At 36.4% G+C, this 18876-nt stretch overlaps 1 protein-coding gene across 2 annotated transcripts in view; it reads right to left on the bottom strand.

Annotated features, from left to right (window-relative positions):
* Positions 1 to 18876, bottom strand: part of LOC145684430 (uncharacterized) — a 59864-nt gene that overhangs the window by 15863 nt on the left and 25125 nt on the right. For both annotated transcript variants that reach the window (XM_081756802.1, XM_081756803.1), the window contains exons 4-7: positions 14913 to 14988; positions 9506 to 9680; positions 5621 to 5769; positions 2872 to 3016 (exon numbers count right to left, since the gene is read on the bottom strand). In XM_081756802.1, the coding sequence (XP_081612928.1) occupies positions 2872 to 3016; positions 5621 to 5769; positions 9506 to 9680; positions 14913 to 14988 (545 nt within the window). The remainder of the gene's footprint in view (positions 1 to 2871; positions 3017 to 5620; positions 5770 to 9505; positions 9681 to 14912; positions 14989 to 18876) is intronic.

Below are 18876 nucleotides of genomic sequence, written 5' to 3'. Positions count from 1 at the left end.
TATTGCAGATACGAGGAGTATGTCAACTAATGCTTACCTGTCAAAGTTTGTATCGAATTAATTTCAGCTTCCTCTTTATTTCACTTTTTTGGGTGTATCTGTGTGTCTATTAGCTTAACAGTTACAAGAGTCTTGTAACTTAAAATGGTCCCCCTGTATATTAGGTGTTGAAAAAGTATTTAACCTTTTGTTGGCAAAAATACATTTATTGATTGAAACGCCGAAACACTAATCGCCTTCAAAGTAGTCCCTTGGTAATGCACACACTTCACCCAGTGCTCCAGCCATTTTTGGAAACACTTCTGGAACGCGAGTTTTGGAATGGTAAGCAACCGTGCCGTTGCATTTTCCACAATGTCTTAACTTCAATCAAATTGTGTCCCTTTTAGTGGCATTTTCAGCTTGGGATATAACCAAATGTCACACGCAGCCAGCTTGAGTGCGTAAGGAGCCTGACGACACTCAGGAATGTTGTGTTTGGTGATGAAAGGTAAGAGCCTGAATCAAATTTCGCGGACATTCTCCTCATGCCCAAATTTTCGTTCAAAATTGAGTGTACCGATCCGATTAAATGGTTTCCGCTTGGGTATCGTCAAGCATTTGGCAAAACCACTGTTCAAGTTGATTGATGGAATAACACTGTTCAAGTTTTTCTGCCATTTTACAAAAAACTGAAATCCAACGACTGCTTACTTTACGACTTCCCTCGTTGGCCGACTGCCAGCGACTAACACTTTCTGCGGGCGAGAAAAAATCACGGCTGCGCATGAGTGTCTCCTCTACATCTACAGTGAAGAAAGTCTCCCGCGCTTCATTAGTTTACGAAGGAAAAAATAAGGTTCAATACTTTTTGAGCACACCTCGTATATTAACATCTTATATTTACAGTTTGTGAAATTTTCAACAAGTATAGCTAGTCAGTAAATTTTACAATAGTGACTTAAGATCTTGTTTATAGTCTAAAGAGGATGTAAATATATGTATAGTCATGGAAAAATTAATAGCAACTCTTTGGAGTTTTACGCATTTATAAGGATTTGAAAAAAAGTTTCTATCTAAATATGCACGAACATACAATGATATATACACCAAATTAAAGGAAATTTTATATAGAATCCAAATCTACTCACAGAAGTTACGTATCTTTACAACAATTGATCATATTCAACAAAATATAACGTCAATTGTTAAGTGACATGAAAGTAAGTGAAGTTAAGTGAAACATATCCAATTGGTTTTGGCTCAAGCTAATAATTGATTGGATGTCCACGCTTAGTAATAACGTCTATGCATTGTTGTGGCATGGAGTTTACTAAGTTTTGAAATACAGTGTTCCCAGACGTCGTTTCTTGCATGAATTAACCCAGCTCTCGTTGTAGGATGTCTTGCACGAACCTTATCGTTTAAAACACTCCACAAATATTCAATTGGGTTTAAGTCGGGCGAATTACCAGGCCAAGGAAGTAGGACAGGAAGGTAACATGACGTAATATAAGGGCAGCATATAGTCTTTTATAACCCTGGCACGATCGCAGGGGACAGAATCGTCTTGAAAAATAAAAGAACCACCGTTGAACAAATCTCTACCCGCAGCTATCATTGTCGTTTCAACAGTATGTTTATAAGTTTATGCATTAACAACACCATCACAAATATGAATTTTACCAATTCCTCTAAAAGAAAATCATCCCCAAATCATTACACTGGTAAAGTACCTGGAAGTTTTTACCATACACGCAGAATTAAGTGCTTCACCAGTTATGTGATAAACTCTAGCCCGTGAATTATCGCCATAAATGGTTATTTTCGTCTCACCACTAAACAAACTCTGCTCCACTAGTCACCTGTCCAATCCTTGTGAGTTTTGGCCCATTCTACGCACCTTTTGCGTTGTTCCAGTGTAAGATATGGCTTCCTGACAGTTCTATGTGAACGCAAACCCATTGATTTTAACCTGATTCTCACTGTTCGCGGACAAACGTCGACACCAGATGCTTCCCTTCAACTTCTAGCAAGATTTGCTGATAACTCAAACCTGTCTGCAAGACACAACCGTTGCAATGCACTGTTCTATCTAGGTGAGGATTTCATTTTTCGACTACATTTGCCAATCCATCCATTTTTTATGCACCCTGCTTCCCAAATCTTGGCCAGCTGCCTACTCACTGTACTTTTATACAGTTGCATAATCCGAGCTATTTCAGCATTAGTTTTGCCACACTCACTTAATGCTTTAATTCTAGTGGCTCTTTAATTCTAGTCGGTGTAATGTTACACATTTTATCCATGTCGATGTCCGATATCAATAATTTATAAACGGTAAATCAATATTTATGGGTATAGCTATCACTTTCAAATTTATCAGTAAAAGTAACACTACTAGATCAACACAATTACGTAACCCAGGGCACCTACACAACAAGTAAGGAAGCAGAAACCATACTCAACGCTTGGAACGTGGATTACCTTATTGACCGTGGACCTCGCTGAAAGCAACATCGAGTCATCCATTAAATGAACATTTAGCATGAAGGATTTGTATTTCCTTTCCCACACATTTTGTTAAATGTCATCAATTGTTGTAAAGATACGTAACTTCTGTGAGTAGATTTGGATTCTACATAAACTTTCATTTAATTTGATGTATATATATCATTGTATGTTTGTGCATATTTAGGTAGAAACTTCTTTGAAATCCTTGTAAATGCATAAAATTCCAAGGAGTTGCTATTAATTTTTCTTACACTTGCCTACATCTGTTGGTAATTTGACTAAAGGTTGAAGCAGAAGCAGTCTTCGAAAATATTTCAAGTTAAACATAACTCACACACATTATGGGTGAATGACTGTCTAATATTATAAATAACTTACCCTGCTTTATTCATAAATACTTTTGTGCAGATTTCACACTTAATTTTAACATTTTTGTCTTTTGTTGATTCTGAGTCTGGAGTACTCTGCTCCTTGTCATTTTCACTGATTCCTCGGTGTACTCCAAACACATGTTTCTTCATGTCTGTGGGGGAAAAAAATGTCATACTTAATAATACTTGGAATTACTGTAAATAATTTATTACACGACATTTCAAAAAACAATAGTCTTTCTCAAGGACCTAGATTCACTATTTTATTATTTATTTATCTAGGAAATGTAAGGAAGCTTTACAATTCACCATCTGCGGATGCAAGCGACTAGTACGAAATCTTTTAGTTTAACCTTCCACGACTACGCACTTTAGGCTAAGGAAGACGATGATTAAGGCAAGTGAATGATGATGGAAGAATAGTGGAATAAGAATGTGAGAGAAAACGGGAGAACACCGGGAAAACCCACGAACACGATGTTGTCCACCATAAACTTACTTGGCCAGGGATCCAACTAGCGATCTCACGCACCAGAAGTATACGCTCTACCACTGAGCCACCATATTCCCATTTGGCGACTAGTACGTGGCGAGGTATGTCAATTATCCTAAAATAAGTTTTACAGAAACGAGCCTAGTTTCGTTAGCGATCTCACGCACCAGAAGTATACGCTCTACCACTGAGCCACCGTATGAAATAATTGGCTAGGAATAGCCTAAATACGACGCTCCAACTAATATCCAGTCACCTCCTCTTTAAGAAGGAAAGAACAAAGAACGCACTTAATGCACTCGACCGTGGTAGTGATAACTCTACCAGAGACGCATGTGAGTTGGGATCCGTGGTATTACAGTTACTAGTTACTATGCCCACCCCAGGAATTAATATACGTGAAGTAACGTTAAAATATAAAATCCTGAACGCGTACACCATGAAAAAAATAAAATATAAGCTGCTAATTGAAAAATGCAATACTTTTTTTTTTTTTTCTTAGATTAAAGTACAGACACCCAAAATATATAATCGACAATCATTACAGCCATTATCTATCTAAAAAAATGGTCTTTCATGTATTATGTTGGTTTACTACATTCAAATATTCTTTATATTTGAAGGTCACAAAATAAAATGTCCTTATAAACCTAGAGTGAAATGATCTGTATTTTAACAGATTAAGTGTAAAAGTTTTCATTATTACTAGCTGAACCTGCCCTCTCTACACAGCGCATCATTCACATATAAGTATGAATCTCCTCCTCATTCCTCACAACATCTATACATGATCCTTTACAGACACAAGTGAAAGACATCTTGATAAAAATCAGCAAGGGATACCATAAAGGGGAGATTTTTTCCGATTATTTTTTCAATATCTCGCACCGTTTGCAAGTTTTGAACCTACTTCTGGTTGGTATTTCTAATTCATGTATGACAAGTGTATTCTTTCTTCTTGCATGCAGTATGTAATAAGCAATTACATTACATACACAATTAATTATAATGTCAGTGATATATGGTGTTCATTGGGCAAAACACTCCAAACAATAAAGATTCATCTTAGACTGGAGAAATGGTTATTCGTTTTTCATTATCATTTGGCCATAAAACAAACGCCTGGGAGATGTGCAACCCCTCTATACAATCATGTTGTGTTGGAATGTATAACCCGTAGGATAAGATGTTTATTATTATTATTTTTTAATTTCAACGTTTCCAGTGTAACCCTTAAAAATGTAATAAAGAAATAACGGTCACGTTTTTTAAATATTCAATTAGAACTGGACAATCTACTCAAAATTTGGACTTGAAAAGCGAAAACGGCACGTTTCTAGAACTTGAGGTTTTAGAGATCTCATTATCGAAAGATTGGGGACAAGCATATAAACCTAGCATTTTAATATATAGATATATTACCTAAGTAAATAGAGACCCAAAACATAAGCTAGTGATCATTACTACGTAATGCTGGAGATAGTTACTGCACCATTTGGCAGTGCGTCAAAGTTCAACGCTATGTGGGATGGTACCCAGTAAATCATCCGCGATATCATGTAACAGTTGTCACTGGTCACAGAGGGCCTCAGATAACTGACTTGATTGCGAGTCTCTGTAGAAATTCGTGCAATTTACTTGCAGAAGATTCAAAACATTTTCAATTAAAGGTCAAGAAAATATATATTTCATTTCTACTCTGATCTCTGTTTAAAACCAAAAGTTGTAGAAATTTATACGATTTACGGTTTCAACATTAACTAAGAAAATATTATACCATATAAGCCAAACTCAGTAATATGGTGTACACGTGACATTGTTACGTGTTTTTACATGATTTTAAGTACACTTAATTCGAAAAATTTAGGGTTCGATTAAAAGCTTTGAAATGACCAAGAGTTCAGCTTACATTTTGACTCCAGTGAACCGAACAAGACTTAGGCCACAGTTTTAAATGAATTCGAATAATTTTACGCACATTTGGGGCAATTACAACTTCACAATCCTGTGCAAGACCAGTAGGTAAAGTTACTACTCTTACAAAAAAAAAAAAAAAAAAAAAAAAAAAAAATGCAGCAATATCCTAATGGTTTTACCTGCTATTTTTTTGCCTTTCCTTTCTTTCCTAACACCCACCAAAAATAAATCGAGGACGCTTCGAAAAGTAGAGAAGACAATCTGATCTATTTTAATGGTAAGTTGATAACTGTTTTCTTTTCCACTGACTGCGTATTAGTTTTGAAAACGTGTTGCTGTATCTTACCATAAGCTCTGATGAATCCTTTACCACAAATTTTACAAACGAAAGGTCTCTCGCCAGAATGAGTGCGAAGATGGATTTCTAGAGCACTTGGTCTGAGAAACGATTGGCCGCATATCGCACATTCATTCAGATTCTCCCCGCTATGAATCCTATTAAGGAAAGAAAATTTCACTCTATTAATTTACACAAACTGTCAATAATTATTATAGATCAAGGTTTATTGTACATTAGTAAATCAAGTAGTTGTGGATAGCTATGCGATGAAATTTTTAACCAATAATAATTAATACATCATAATAATAATAATAATAATAATAATAATAATAATAATAATAATAATAATAATAATAATAATGATGATGATGATGATGATGATGATGATGATGATGATGATGATGATGATATTATTATTATTTTACATCTTATTACGAGCAGTGATCAGAAAATAATGTTACAAGTAAGGTTACAGGAAACGTGTATTTATTATTTCATACAGTCAACAGATAGGCTACATATATTAGGTTAGTTTTCGACATAGTCTCCATATCGCTTGAGGCACCTATCACATCGTGGGATGAGTTTAAAGATTCCCTCCTGGTAAAAGTCCTGTCTTTACGTGTTCAGGTGCTCCTTCAAGTGCGGGAACAGGTCAAAGTCGCTTGGAGCGAGGTCGGGGCTGTAGGGACGAGGGGTGTATCTTCTCCACGCGAGCTGTAATCAAATCTGTTGATGCCGTGCCGGGTCAGTCACTGCGCTCTTCGTCTGTGACATCTTCTCTACCAGCCGCAAACTTTCGACATCACTCTGCGACATGCTGACGAAACATTACAGTCTCTCCGTAAAACTCTACCAGCTTCCGGTGAATTTCAGCCGCGGTTATATGTTTCGCCCACAGAAATCGAATAACTGAACGGACCTCTTCGCGAGACCAGTTTTCCAAGGCAGTCGCCATTTGTGTTTGTTTTTACCTACAACTAGCGCTATAGGTGGCGGGTGGCTGAAACTCTGTACAGTTGCTAACTCCATGCATTAAAATTACCACCCACTCCTCATTCCTCTATAACAGAGGAAACTGGAAATATCGGCCTTGTTACCTTACTTTCTGATCCTCCCTCGTACTTAAATGAAAGTTGTAGCGCAATACCCGGCAAAGAAAGATACAATATACCCTAAAATGCTTGTTAAACGTTATAAAAGAAAACAAACACAAAACTTAAGAAGTAACTAGTTCTAGAAAAATCTAGTAATGCTAGAATGTCCCTCACATTTATTTCGTCTAAGTGGCGATTGATAGCGATTATCTGACTTTCTTAAGCCATTTCGTCACAGAGAGGGAAAATGAGTGATTGGAGGCGTAGACTGGAATTTACCCGAAAAGAACAAAATCTGACAATAAATTTCTTAGACAATTCCAAGAATTATTGTCACAAAGGAAAACGACAAAAATTCCAAAACTTTAATACCGTAACGCATTTTTTTATAGAACAAAAAACATGTGTATATTTATGCGCATAAACATACGCTCTAATTACAATAACACAAAATAATTACAATATACCTATACTGTTTACACGGTATAGATAACGTTACAAGTTATTAAATCTAGCTATTAGTAAAACACCACATTATTTCACAAGATAATGTTTAGTTTCAAGTACGCCATTTAGCAATAATAAAAATAATAATAACAAACAGAAAAGTGATTGTCCAGTTATATGGAATGTTGGATTATCGGAATTCTACTGTATTATACAAATGAAATTGACATTGTATGTTATATCATAACAGAAAAGCGACTGAACCGTTTGAAATCAATTTTTGACATAGTACCGATTTTAAACTGAATTTTCATTGTTACTTTTACTAAAATATGCATTCTAACAGCATGGAACAGAAGGAAGTTCAAAATTGATGCCAAAAGCAGAGTATCTCACAAGTCGGTAATGTCAGGAGATGAAACTCTGTCCTTATCAACCCACAAAAAGTAAAAGACTGGACCGGGACATCCGGTATACCATGCCGATGCGTTACCCACTACGCCACCCAGTCTCTCATTCTCAAGATCGGTGCTCTCATCTCGGAACACGTGGGCTGTACAAGAGAGCCCTGCTGTGATTGGACAATCCTGTGTCCATATACCGAGCACCTTATGACGGTTGTGATTTCATATATACTAATGAAAGGAGGAAACAACCGATTGTTTTACGCCATTACGCAAACATTACTAATACCCGAATGTATTTTTCAGGATATAATAGAGTTGCGCACTCTCACTCTGCGTCACCTTACGGATGCCAAACTTGCAAATTTCCCGAAAAGTTAATATAATAAGTTGTGTGTGTGTTCTCGTCCATGGTCCTTTAAATTTTGGCCTTTTTTAAGGTAAATTATAGACTGAGTCTAGCGGCTACAGCATCAACCATAGTTATCGTAGGATCATGGTTCATACCTCGTTTTTTCCACAATATAACAACCTTTCAAATGGTGCCATTCGCATTTCCCTATCATGTCCCTGAGACGAGAAATTTTGAGAGTAATCGGGATCTTTCTCTGATTTTTTTTTCAAATTTTGAGCCTGGACCTCCCCCCCCCCCCTGTGTTAACTTGGAGCTCAGAAAATCAACTGAAAAAATACTAAGGGTGTCTACATGTGTGTTCAAAAATTCAAGCTTCTATGTTAAATAGTAAAGATGGAAAAAATATTTACGAATGATCCTCATAATGTCCCAGATTACCGCAAAAAAACCTTCATCTCAGGTTTAAGAAAAAAATCCTGAGACATCCCTATTTATCCTAGGGTCATATTTTGTACTTCATTCTCTTCAGAATAGAAAAGCCTTTCAAATGGTACAATTCACATGTTTCCATCATATATCTAAAGCGGGAAATTGGAGAAGGGATTTTTTTTGTTAAAATATCCATTTTCTTTACCTTTTTGCCCCTCTGGACCCTCTTGTGTTAACGCAGAGATGTTAAAAATCTGATAAATAGTACTCGGTGGATTGAATGTTTACGTAAAATTTCAATCTTCTAAGTGCAAAAGTAAGCCCCTCAAAAAATAAATAAATAAATAACCCCTGTCTAGACGCAGAAAGGCGTGAAACCATACGTAACGTGTTCTACAATGCCTCTAGGCTTGTGACTACTTTAGTGACTAAAAATAGATAATAGAACTTAAAAGAGTATTCTGGTAAGATATATTTTGGAAAATATTGTCTCATTGGTTACCCATATCTCATTGGTCTCATTGGTCTTACCGAGCGAAGTACTCAAGTGGTTGAGCGTTGGCTTCGTATTCGGGAGGTCGCGGGTTCGATTCCCGCTGCCGACCATCCTGATTGTGGTTTTCCAGTGTTTTCCTCAATCCTACCAGGCAAATGCCGGGATGGTACCTACTACAACAGGCCTGGCCGATACCTTCCCAAATTCTTTCCGTTGTTGTTAGATATCCAGTATAAAATGACCTCTGGGCTGTATCTGGTGATTGTTAAATAAATAAATAAATAAATAAAATATATTGACCTTTGTGTATGAGAAGGATTTTTTAAAAATTTTTTTCATTATTATTATTGTTGATACGTTATATATCAAGCAAGCTGTTTCAAAGGCAAATACATTTACTGTAAACATAGGTACGAGTCACCTATGAATTTCACTAATTAGATCCAATAGTTGTAACAATGGTTTTATATCCTATTTTACTGTAAAGAATCTGAAGCTTAACCCCGAGTTATGATGGTTGACGAAGGACTGTCATTTCTCTCTCTACCATGTGATAAGTTTTGAGCATTTCTACTTCAATGCTTTTCTCACTCTAAAATTCTCCACCTAATAACTTTTCGTTAATAAATTGTTTGAGGAGAGACAAAAGGCTTTTGTACATACCTTTGATGTTCTCTAACAGTCGACCGGTGTTTATAAGACTTCTGACATACGTCACAAGAGGACAATTTCGCGTCTATGCTGCTAGCCTCATGGCGTTCCTGATGAAGTTTATAGCTATGAATGTGCAGGCTTTTTCCACACAATTTGCACTCGATGTACCTTGGCGTATGATTACCTAAAGAAAAGAAAAGAACAATTAATATAATAATGACCTATAATTCAGCGTTGTGGTGAACAAGAAGAAGAAATAATAATTATTGTTGTCCTTCATATAAACACACACAATTAAATATAAGTTGCTGTGGAAAAATAACAACCAAACTCCGGTAGATGACTCTTTATATCAAATGAAAGATAAAAAATGTTCTATTATTATAATTCACTGTATAAATATGTGTTAAGAGTCTTCATCCCGGCGAAATTAAAATACCGCTAATTTTACAGTAATTGTGTGATATCTTCAAATAGATAAAAGATAATTGAAATATGGAACAAAAGCGCCCTAAACAATATTATTTTGCGTGAGCTACCGTTATCACAAGTCACCTAGTGGCTTTCCATTTTCAGCTGTTTAGAAACGCGAAAATAAATGTCGATTTTCAAAATGACTCGAAATCGAAAGCAGATAAGTGAGTCGTGATAACGGTATCTCATGTAAAATAATATTGTCTAGGGCGCTCTTGTTCCACATTTCGATTATCTTTTATCTATTTGAAGATATCACATAATTACTGTAAAATTAGCGGTATTTTAATTTCGCCGGGATGAAGACTCTTAAGATAATTTCCTTTCTTATTTTCCTTTAATATTGTTTCGTAACTTATAAAAAATGAGTGTGTTACGTAAAAGAATTTGTGAGTAAAAATTAGTAGTACATATAGTGCACTTAATTAATTGCTAAGATAAAGAAGAAATTAAAGAATCTTTTAGTATGAAATTATATAATTTACCTCAGAAGAAAAAAGCTAACTTGTTCTAACTAGTAGTACAAAAATTTAATTTGTAATCACATAAACAACTGCATGAACTATGTAAGAATAAAATTAATTACTAAAGGATAGCCTATCTCAAGGAAGACCTCTGGATTGTTATCAACTTCTTACCTTAATACTTTACACAACAAGTAAGAGGAATGGCATATACAATGAGGATTGAAGAACCTTCAAGTTTCAATACCATATTGACGACGTCTTGACCAGTTAAATGAATATGGTCTCTTGCTTCTTACGTCAACTAACTTCGAAAATCTTCTACCGATAACTACCTTTGACTAACCTTCCACGTTTATTATTCAGGCAGTTCATATAGTTCAGATTTGTGATTTCACCTGGGTGTTTCTTCCCGTTTTCAATTTTCTTTTATTTTCGAATACTTTCAATTTTACTTTGTTAATTCTGGCTTTCAGAAAGTGAGACTGTTTTATTTTTATTTTTATAAATCTACTAATTCAATTTACTACAAATATTTTTTAATTTTCTATTATAATTTAATAGACCCAAGTTATATTGCAATATACATGTATTCATGTTTTGAAATGAAATTTTTAAGTTTTACGTCCCACGATTATGCCGGTTAGGCTAAAGGAGACGGTGATGATGAGTACTGAATGAAATAGTGGAATGAAGAAAGTGAGAGTAAACGGGAGAACCCCGAGAAAACCCACGCACACGGTGTTTGTCCACTACAAAGTTCACTTGGCGGGGGGCTGGGATCGAACCCGGGACCCCAAGCAGCAGAGGTGAACGCTCTACCACTGAGCCACCATGGCCCCATGTATTCATATTTTGTCTACGTTGTTACTTAGTGGAGTATTGTATATGCTCTTGCTTTCCTTCAGACATAACTTTCGCTCATGCGAATTTTATCACCATATCACATTATTCAGGGAAAGGAATTAGTTTTCTGGACTTTCGACATCTAAGGCTATGTTAGCCCGTCACGTAGGAGGAACGATGTCCCTCGGCGATCACACAATCCGAGGAAAGGGAAGGAAGGAACTGCCTGGGATTGTATGTTAAGATACCACCCTGGCATTTGCCTGGTATGAATGAGGAAAACTCACAAAACCTCACTCAGGATAGCTGACCTGAAAAGGCTTATTTTTTCGACCGAGTGTCCCCACCGGGAATCGAACCCGGGACCGCTCGCAACAAAGACGAGAGTGTTAGCGACTCAATCATAGTGCTATACCTAGACTGTGGGAAGAAACAGTATAAATAATAATAATAATAAAAAAAAAACAGGTTTTCAGGAGGTGATTTTTTATTTTACCAAGCATAAGTATGAATCACTAATACTAACAATACCAAGACGTGATTGTTCAACTCACGTTTAGAGTTGATTTGTACCAAGTCAACCGGAGGTAGAGCGTGACGCATAGATCTCTAATTTTCACTTGTCTCATTTTGGTCAATTTTTGACACATACTGTTTCTCCCACGCAGTATAGATATATCGTTAGCGTTACAGCCTTATATAGCAATTAAAAATTCAGCCTCTGTGTGCATTTTGGCATAATAAACACACACATCGTTATGTTTATTTAAGTAGGTAATTAAGGATTTGTCTTACCGGTAACTTTCATCCAATCATACTTGTTACGAAAGCATAAGGAAGTGACTAAGCCACGAAGAAAGAAAAAAAAAAAAACATTCGAAGGTCACACTACCTAGAAGTTCTATGACACAGGAAATACAATTCTGATGTATTAGCTATAGTTGAGAAATGTAGTATGTTCTAAGCATACGTAATTTTCAACCCAGAACGAAGTAACAATTTTTTTTTTTTTTTTTTTGCTCAATTTCCTATCACTTTCTATCACACAGTGCTATATTCTCTCTAAGTTTTACTTTTTCTACGTTCCTTCTTCGGAATCTTTCATATATGAGGATCGTTCAGTAAGTCCTTAGGAAAAGATTTTTTTTTTAATCATGCTGGGTAGGTTTTTTTTTTTTCAACATCTCCTTTTCATCTCGACATTTTTCCCAGCGTTTCTCCAAATATTTTAAGCGGTCCTAAAAGTAGGATTTCGGAAGGCTCCTCCTCAAAATAGGCATCTGCTTCGGCAAAGATTTCCTCGTTCGACGTGAATCGTTTTTCGCCGAGCCATTTTTTTTTCAAGTTTGAAAAAAAAAAGTCACTGGGGGCCAAGTTTGGTGAATATGGAGGATGCTGGAATAATTCGAATTTTAATTCCATAATTTTCGCCATCGAAACTGCGCAAGTGTAAATCTGTGCAATTCTCCACGGAAGATTTTTTTTTTCTTTATTTCTTTGACAAATGACTTCAGACTTCGTTTTTATTATTATTTCTCCTCTCAACCGGTGCACTAATGATGCATAATACTCTTCGTTTTCGTTTGTGCCTTTTCCAAGTAATTGATGTAGATGATCTCGCGTGCATCCCCTCCCCCCCCCCCCCCAAAAAAAAAGAAAAAACTGTGGTCATCACCTTGTCGACCGATTTCACCGTCTTCGTCTTCTACGGAGCTCAATCCCCATTAAAAACCCACTGTTTCGACTGTTTCTTTGTTTTTGGAGTATAACAGTGTATCCGAGTCTCGTCCACTGTTATGTATCGACGCAGAAATTCGTCGGAATTACGACGAAAAACAAACGCCAAACTAGCCTCGGAATCAATCACACGATTGCGTTTATTCTCCACTAAAAGCAAAATCTGGCACCCATCTTGCCAAGATATTTTCCAAACCCAATTTTGCGTGCAAAATTTTAAAACACTGCACCTTGTGATAAGCCTGTGGCCTCAACTATTTCACACACTTTGATTCGCCGATCACTTAAAACCATATCGAGGATTTTGTCAATCATTTCCACTGGGCGTCCCGAACGATGATCATCATTTAAGGAAGTAGGGCCACGTTCACACTCATTTACCCAATTGTAAACAGTCGCAAACACAGGAGCAGATGTGCCACGAACTTCATGCAACTCGGCTTTCATCTCTTTTGGTGTTAAACCTTTTAAATATAAGTGTTTACTAATCACGCAAAACTCATTTCTTTGCATTTTTCTAAATAAACAAAAGTTCGTTTCTTCAATCGATACCACGTGATGATATACCTGAAACTTTCAAAAACAGTCTAGTGAGGAATGACAATAAAAGCAAACTTTTTTCGATACTACGAGTATCATCTTTCGGATTTTCTAAGGACTTATTGTACAACTTTCGTAGAGTTTGTCTGCACTCAAGGTCTCGTATGGGCATCTTAAGGAACAACAATCAGTCCCATTTCTTCTATTCTAGCTGAAACATCTAAAAACGCTGATCACATGATTAATTATTTTAAATTAAAAGTCCAAAACTCCAAATTTCACGTCTCTAACCTTACGGGATTCCGAGATGTGAATATCTTTTATTAAAATACTTGCAACCCCCATCTTTCTTTCTTCTCACCTCTTTTCTTCCGTTCTAGGAGAAATATCAAAAAACGCTGAAAAACATGTTTAATTATTTTAAATAGAAGGTCCGAATACCCCATGTCATGCCATTAACGTTAAGGGATTCCCCAATACGGCCATCTTACTATAAATAATCGCAGTGTCATCTCTTTTTTCCGGCTCACCTATTCTTTTCCCTTCTACGTTAAATACCAAAAAGCGTTGAAACACGCGTCTTACTATTTTAAATGAGAAGTCCATACACCAAATTTCATGTGTGTCTCCAACCTTCAGGAATTCGGAGATACAGACATTTTAAATCAGACACACATAACGTTTTCTGGAAATTAAAATGCGTTCAGGCAGGGTGTTTAGTTATTTTACAGAAAAACTGACTCAATGCACTTTATATTTTATAATCCATTAAGACTGACAGGTAAGTCCTGCATAGTCATACCATCTATTAATGAACAATCAAAATACATGAAGCATGCATCATACGTACTAGCATTTGAGTTAATAGGGGAAACAGGACGGAGGAATGTAAAACGGAAAATTTCCTTTGGTCTGCCGTTTGCTCTTTTACAAACATACGGAACTATTCCCTAAGCATGCGCCAAAGGGTTAATATAATAATTGCTATTTCTATTTCCCCTACTCCCCTTCGAATTTCAAAGGGGGAAAAATTGTAGGTGGTATCTTACAGAAATACTGTGGTCTCTCCAAATTTCAAGTTCCTAGCTTAAGTGGCTTGACTCGCACGTTGATCAGTGAGTCAGGTCAGTCACAAAGTCACTCAGAACTTCTTATATATAGAGAGATTTTCTTTAAACACTTGGTCTACTCGTTATCAACTACAACTTCCTGATGTATTTGTACCTCAGCCCAAATACATATTTTTAGTATATAATATATATATATATATATCAAGCTGAATCACAATAAAATCTGACGTAATTAAGAAAAGAAACCTAATTTTTAATATATAGTTATTTTTACATTAAACTTACCTTTCATATGATTTTCTAAATGCCTGACATGAATAAAAGTCATTTCGCAATGTTGGCACTTGTATTTTCCATCATTCTGGAAAAAATATAACAATAAAACTAACTATAAATTATATATAAATATATATAACTAAATCACAAGTACATGAGAAAAACTAAAATTTTCCACAAAATGAAAGCTATTGTTCAATATGTGAAGCCAGTCTACAAGATTTGTTTTTGTCTGTGCATATTTTCTTCTTTTATACAATTTTATTATTATTATTGTCCAAAATTTAATCATTAGAACTAATTCTTGGGCAAAAATCTTTATCTATAAGTGTACATAAAATAGATTAGGTAATTTAATGTATCTATTAAAATATTGTATTTAATGAAATAAAGCGCCTAACTTACCGTCCCAGGAAGTGTACCGCGGTAATGATGATAATGAATAAAATGAAACGGTGGAATAAAGGGAGGACAAAAGCCCGAGAAACCCACGCACTCGACGGTTTGGCGTGGGAGACCCGGGTTCGATTCCCAGCGGGAGCTCATGTGGTTCTGATTTCACGTCAATCAGTAGGTCCACGTCTCATATAGTCTCGCTGCTGAACGGGACGTTAAACTCAAAATGAACTCAACTCAACGACGGTTACTATTTCCTTATCAATGCACCGATTACGCATTCCTTAAGGAAAATAGTGGGAAATTTGTATTCGTTGGTTTTAAAAATACCGAAAGAATTACAAAACATATATAGTGTCTGTGAGAGAACATTCAGTGCCTGCAGGGTCAGTTTATGAATGGTTTGATTTGATATTGAGTCCCGTTCAGCAGTGAGGCCATATGAGACGTGGACCTACAGTTTTAACGTAGAGTCCAAAACACATGAGTTCCCACCGGGAATCGAATTCAGGTCTTCACGTCAAAGGCGCGTACGCTGACTGTTTAGCCACGAGTGAGTTGAGTTTGCGAATGGTGCAGAGGATTATGACAGAAGAGGAAAAGTAGGTTAGTGAAACTGGAAATACAATATTTTGATCCCCGTGCAAGAACACATGCATTGAAAAACCAATACTATATATACAGGGTGTTTCAAAACAACACTGATAACGTTTGGGAGGCGATTCCTGACACCAAGGTAAAACAAAAAGTATAGACAAACCTGATTGCACATATGCTTCATTTCGGAGTTATAGGCTGCTGAAAACATGAAGAAATGAACTTTGAAAGTTCATAGGTCCAAAATTATGGGACCTACCGCAGTCCGGTCAAGACTTCACTTTGGAACTAACATGTGCTCTTTCCAAATATTCATGCTTCAGAATCCTGCGATACTTCCGCAACGATTTTTATATAGGTAGTTGGTGAGCACTTCCAATTACATGCCCGTACCCAAACTCCTTCTATGAAAATTATTGCGTGAGTACCTTAGGATTCTAAAACATGTATTTTTTGCATAAGGCACATTAGTTCGTAACTGAAGTCTTAGCCGAGTACGGTAAGTCCCTTAGTTTTGGAGTTATGGATGTTTAAAGCTCATTTTTTCATGTTTTCGGCAACCTATAACTCCGAAAGGCAGCATTTGTGCATCCATGATGGTATATACTTTTTGTCTTATCTTAGTGCCAGGAATCACCTACCAAACGTTGTCGATGTTGTTTTGAAACACCCTATATATATATATGTGTGTGTGTGTGTGTGTAGATTTGAAGTCTCTCAGCTTCCATGAATGTTCTACTTCAAAACATAGCATGTAATGAAGCAATTATAATTTAAGGGTACGAAGAGAAACGTTTCCAGCATCATGGGTGTTCAAATAACATAAACAGATTAGTCTATCTGTTTTAACCTTCAGGATGTTACTTTTATGATCACAGAGTCTTCATTTTAACAATTAGGGCCTAAATGACTTCATTAAGTTTCACTTAAATCAAAGGTGTCCGTACTTTTCATATTCCAAAATGTGACAACCCTAGTGATTGTAAGGATTTGTATTTTTAAAAAAATGATGGTACAATTTGTACCATACGCGTTTTTCATGGTACATTGCGTTATTTCTCTTCTATTTGAGCTTTTTCGTCCGGTTTTTTTTTGTTGTTTTTTTTTTCAAGTCCAGAGACATTGTAGAAGACATTACGTATGGTTTCAGACCTTCCTGCGTCCAGACACAGGAGGTGATGACGTCATAAGTCTAAAATTTATTTTTTCATTTACTAAGCTTATGTTCAATGTCTTTTTGGCGGTCTTATTTTTGCACGTAGAAGATTGAAATTTTACACAAACATTCAGTCCACCCAGTAGTATTTACCAGATTTTTTTTTTTCAGATTTGTGAGTTGAAACGGGGGTGGGGAACCAGAGGGGCAAAGGGTTGAAAAAAGGGATATTTTTACCCCCGAAATCCCGTTTTTCAGGATTTTCCCGCCTCACATACATGATTGGGACACGTGAGTCATACGTCTGAAAGGCAGTTCCATTCTGAAGAGAATGACGGTCGAATCATTATCCCAGGGTAATTAGGGATGTCTCAGGGAATTTTTAAAAATATACTTCTATATAGGGAAAAATGGGACATGGTCGGTATATATATATTTTTTTTTTTTTTTTTTGGCGGGCTTACTTTTGCACCTAGAAGATTGAAATTGTGCACAAACATTCAGCCCACCTAGTAGTATTTACCAGATTTTTTTTCAGATCTCTGCATTAAAACGGGGGGGGGGGGGGTTCAGAGGGGGAAAAATTGAAAAAAGGGATTTTTAGACAAAAAATCCCGTTTTTCACGATTTTCCCGCCTCACATACATGATGGAGACACGTGAGTCATACCGTCTGAGAGGCAGTTCCACTCTGAAGAGAATGACGGTCGAATTATTATTCTAGGGTAATTAGGGACGTCTCAGTGAATTTTTTTCAAAATATACTTCTGTATAGGGTAATATGGGGCATTTTCTGAATTTTTTTGGCGGGCTTATTTTTGCACCTAGATGATTGAAATTGTGCACAAACATTCAGTCCACCGAGTAGTATTTAACAGATTTTTTCTGATTTCTGCGCTAAAACAGGGGGGTCCAGAGGGGCTAAAAGTTGAAAAAAGGGAAATTTAGACCAAAAAATCCCTTTTTTCGGGAATTTCCCGCCTTAGATACATGATGGAGACATGTGAATGGTACCGCCTGAAAGGCAGTTCTATTCAGAAGAGAATATGGGCGACACATGACCCTAGGGTAATTAGGGATGTCTCAGGAAATTTTTTCCCTAAGATCATAGTGTTTTGTGGTAATTTGGGGCACTGTGGGAATTCTTCATAAAATTTCTCCCGCCCTTAGTATTCAAGATAGAAACTTGAAATTTGGCACACACATTCAGTATACCAAGTACTATTTATCAGATTTTTTTAGATGGCTACGTTTACACAGGGGGGGTCCAGGGGGGGGGGGGGCAAATTGCGAGAAAAAATTTTTCCCTCCGAAATTTTCCCTTTGACATCATTTTCCCCGCTTCTGGTATACGGTATGAGCATGCAAGTGATACCATTTGAAAGCCAGCTCTATTCTGAAGAGAATGAGGTATGAATCATGATCCTAGGATAAATAGTGACGATGCAGTAGCTGCTTGACTGAAAGTCTAAAAAATAGCCCAAAAAGCCGGGATCCGGAAAGGGTTAAATGACAGAAGTTGTTTAATAAAAGCGAATGATTATGAAAACAATCGTAGAAGGAAAGTGTAGCATGGTTCACACTGAAAATCGAACATTGATTTCCCTGAATTTCCATGCTTACGTAAGTAAATTTTTCCTTACCACGGCTCGTAAATACTACCATTTATCTTTACATTAAAAAAAAAAGTTGAATCAGCCCCCATAATTACCATAGCCGTCCAATGCTCTCCTTTTTTTTTTTTTTTTTTTAAATACAGTATAATCTTACTTTCTTACTGTAAATTAGGACCGGCTATACCATATGTGCAACATGTGCATTTGCA

Source organism: Thermobia domestica, chromosome 4, assembly GCF_964235325.1.
Source record: "Thermobia domestica chromosome 4, izTheDome1.hap1.1, whole genome shotgun sequence".
Classification (NCBI taxonomy): domain Eukaryota; kingdom Metazoa; phylum Arthropoda; class Insecta; order Zygentoma; family Lepismatidae; genus Thermobia; species Thermobia domestica.
Note: the sequence above shows the minus strand (reverse complement) of the source record. Positions and strands in the feature narration are given on the sequence as shown.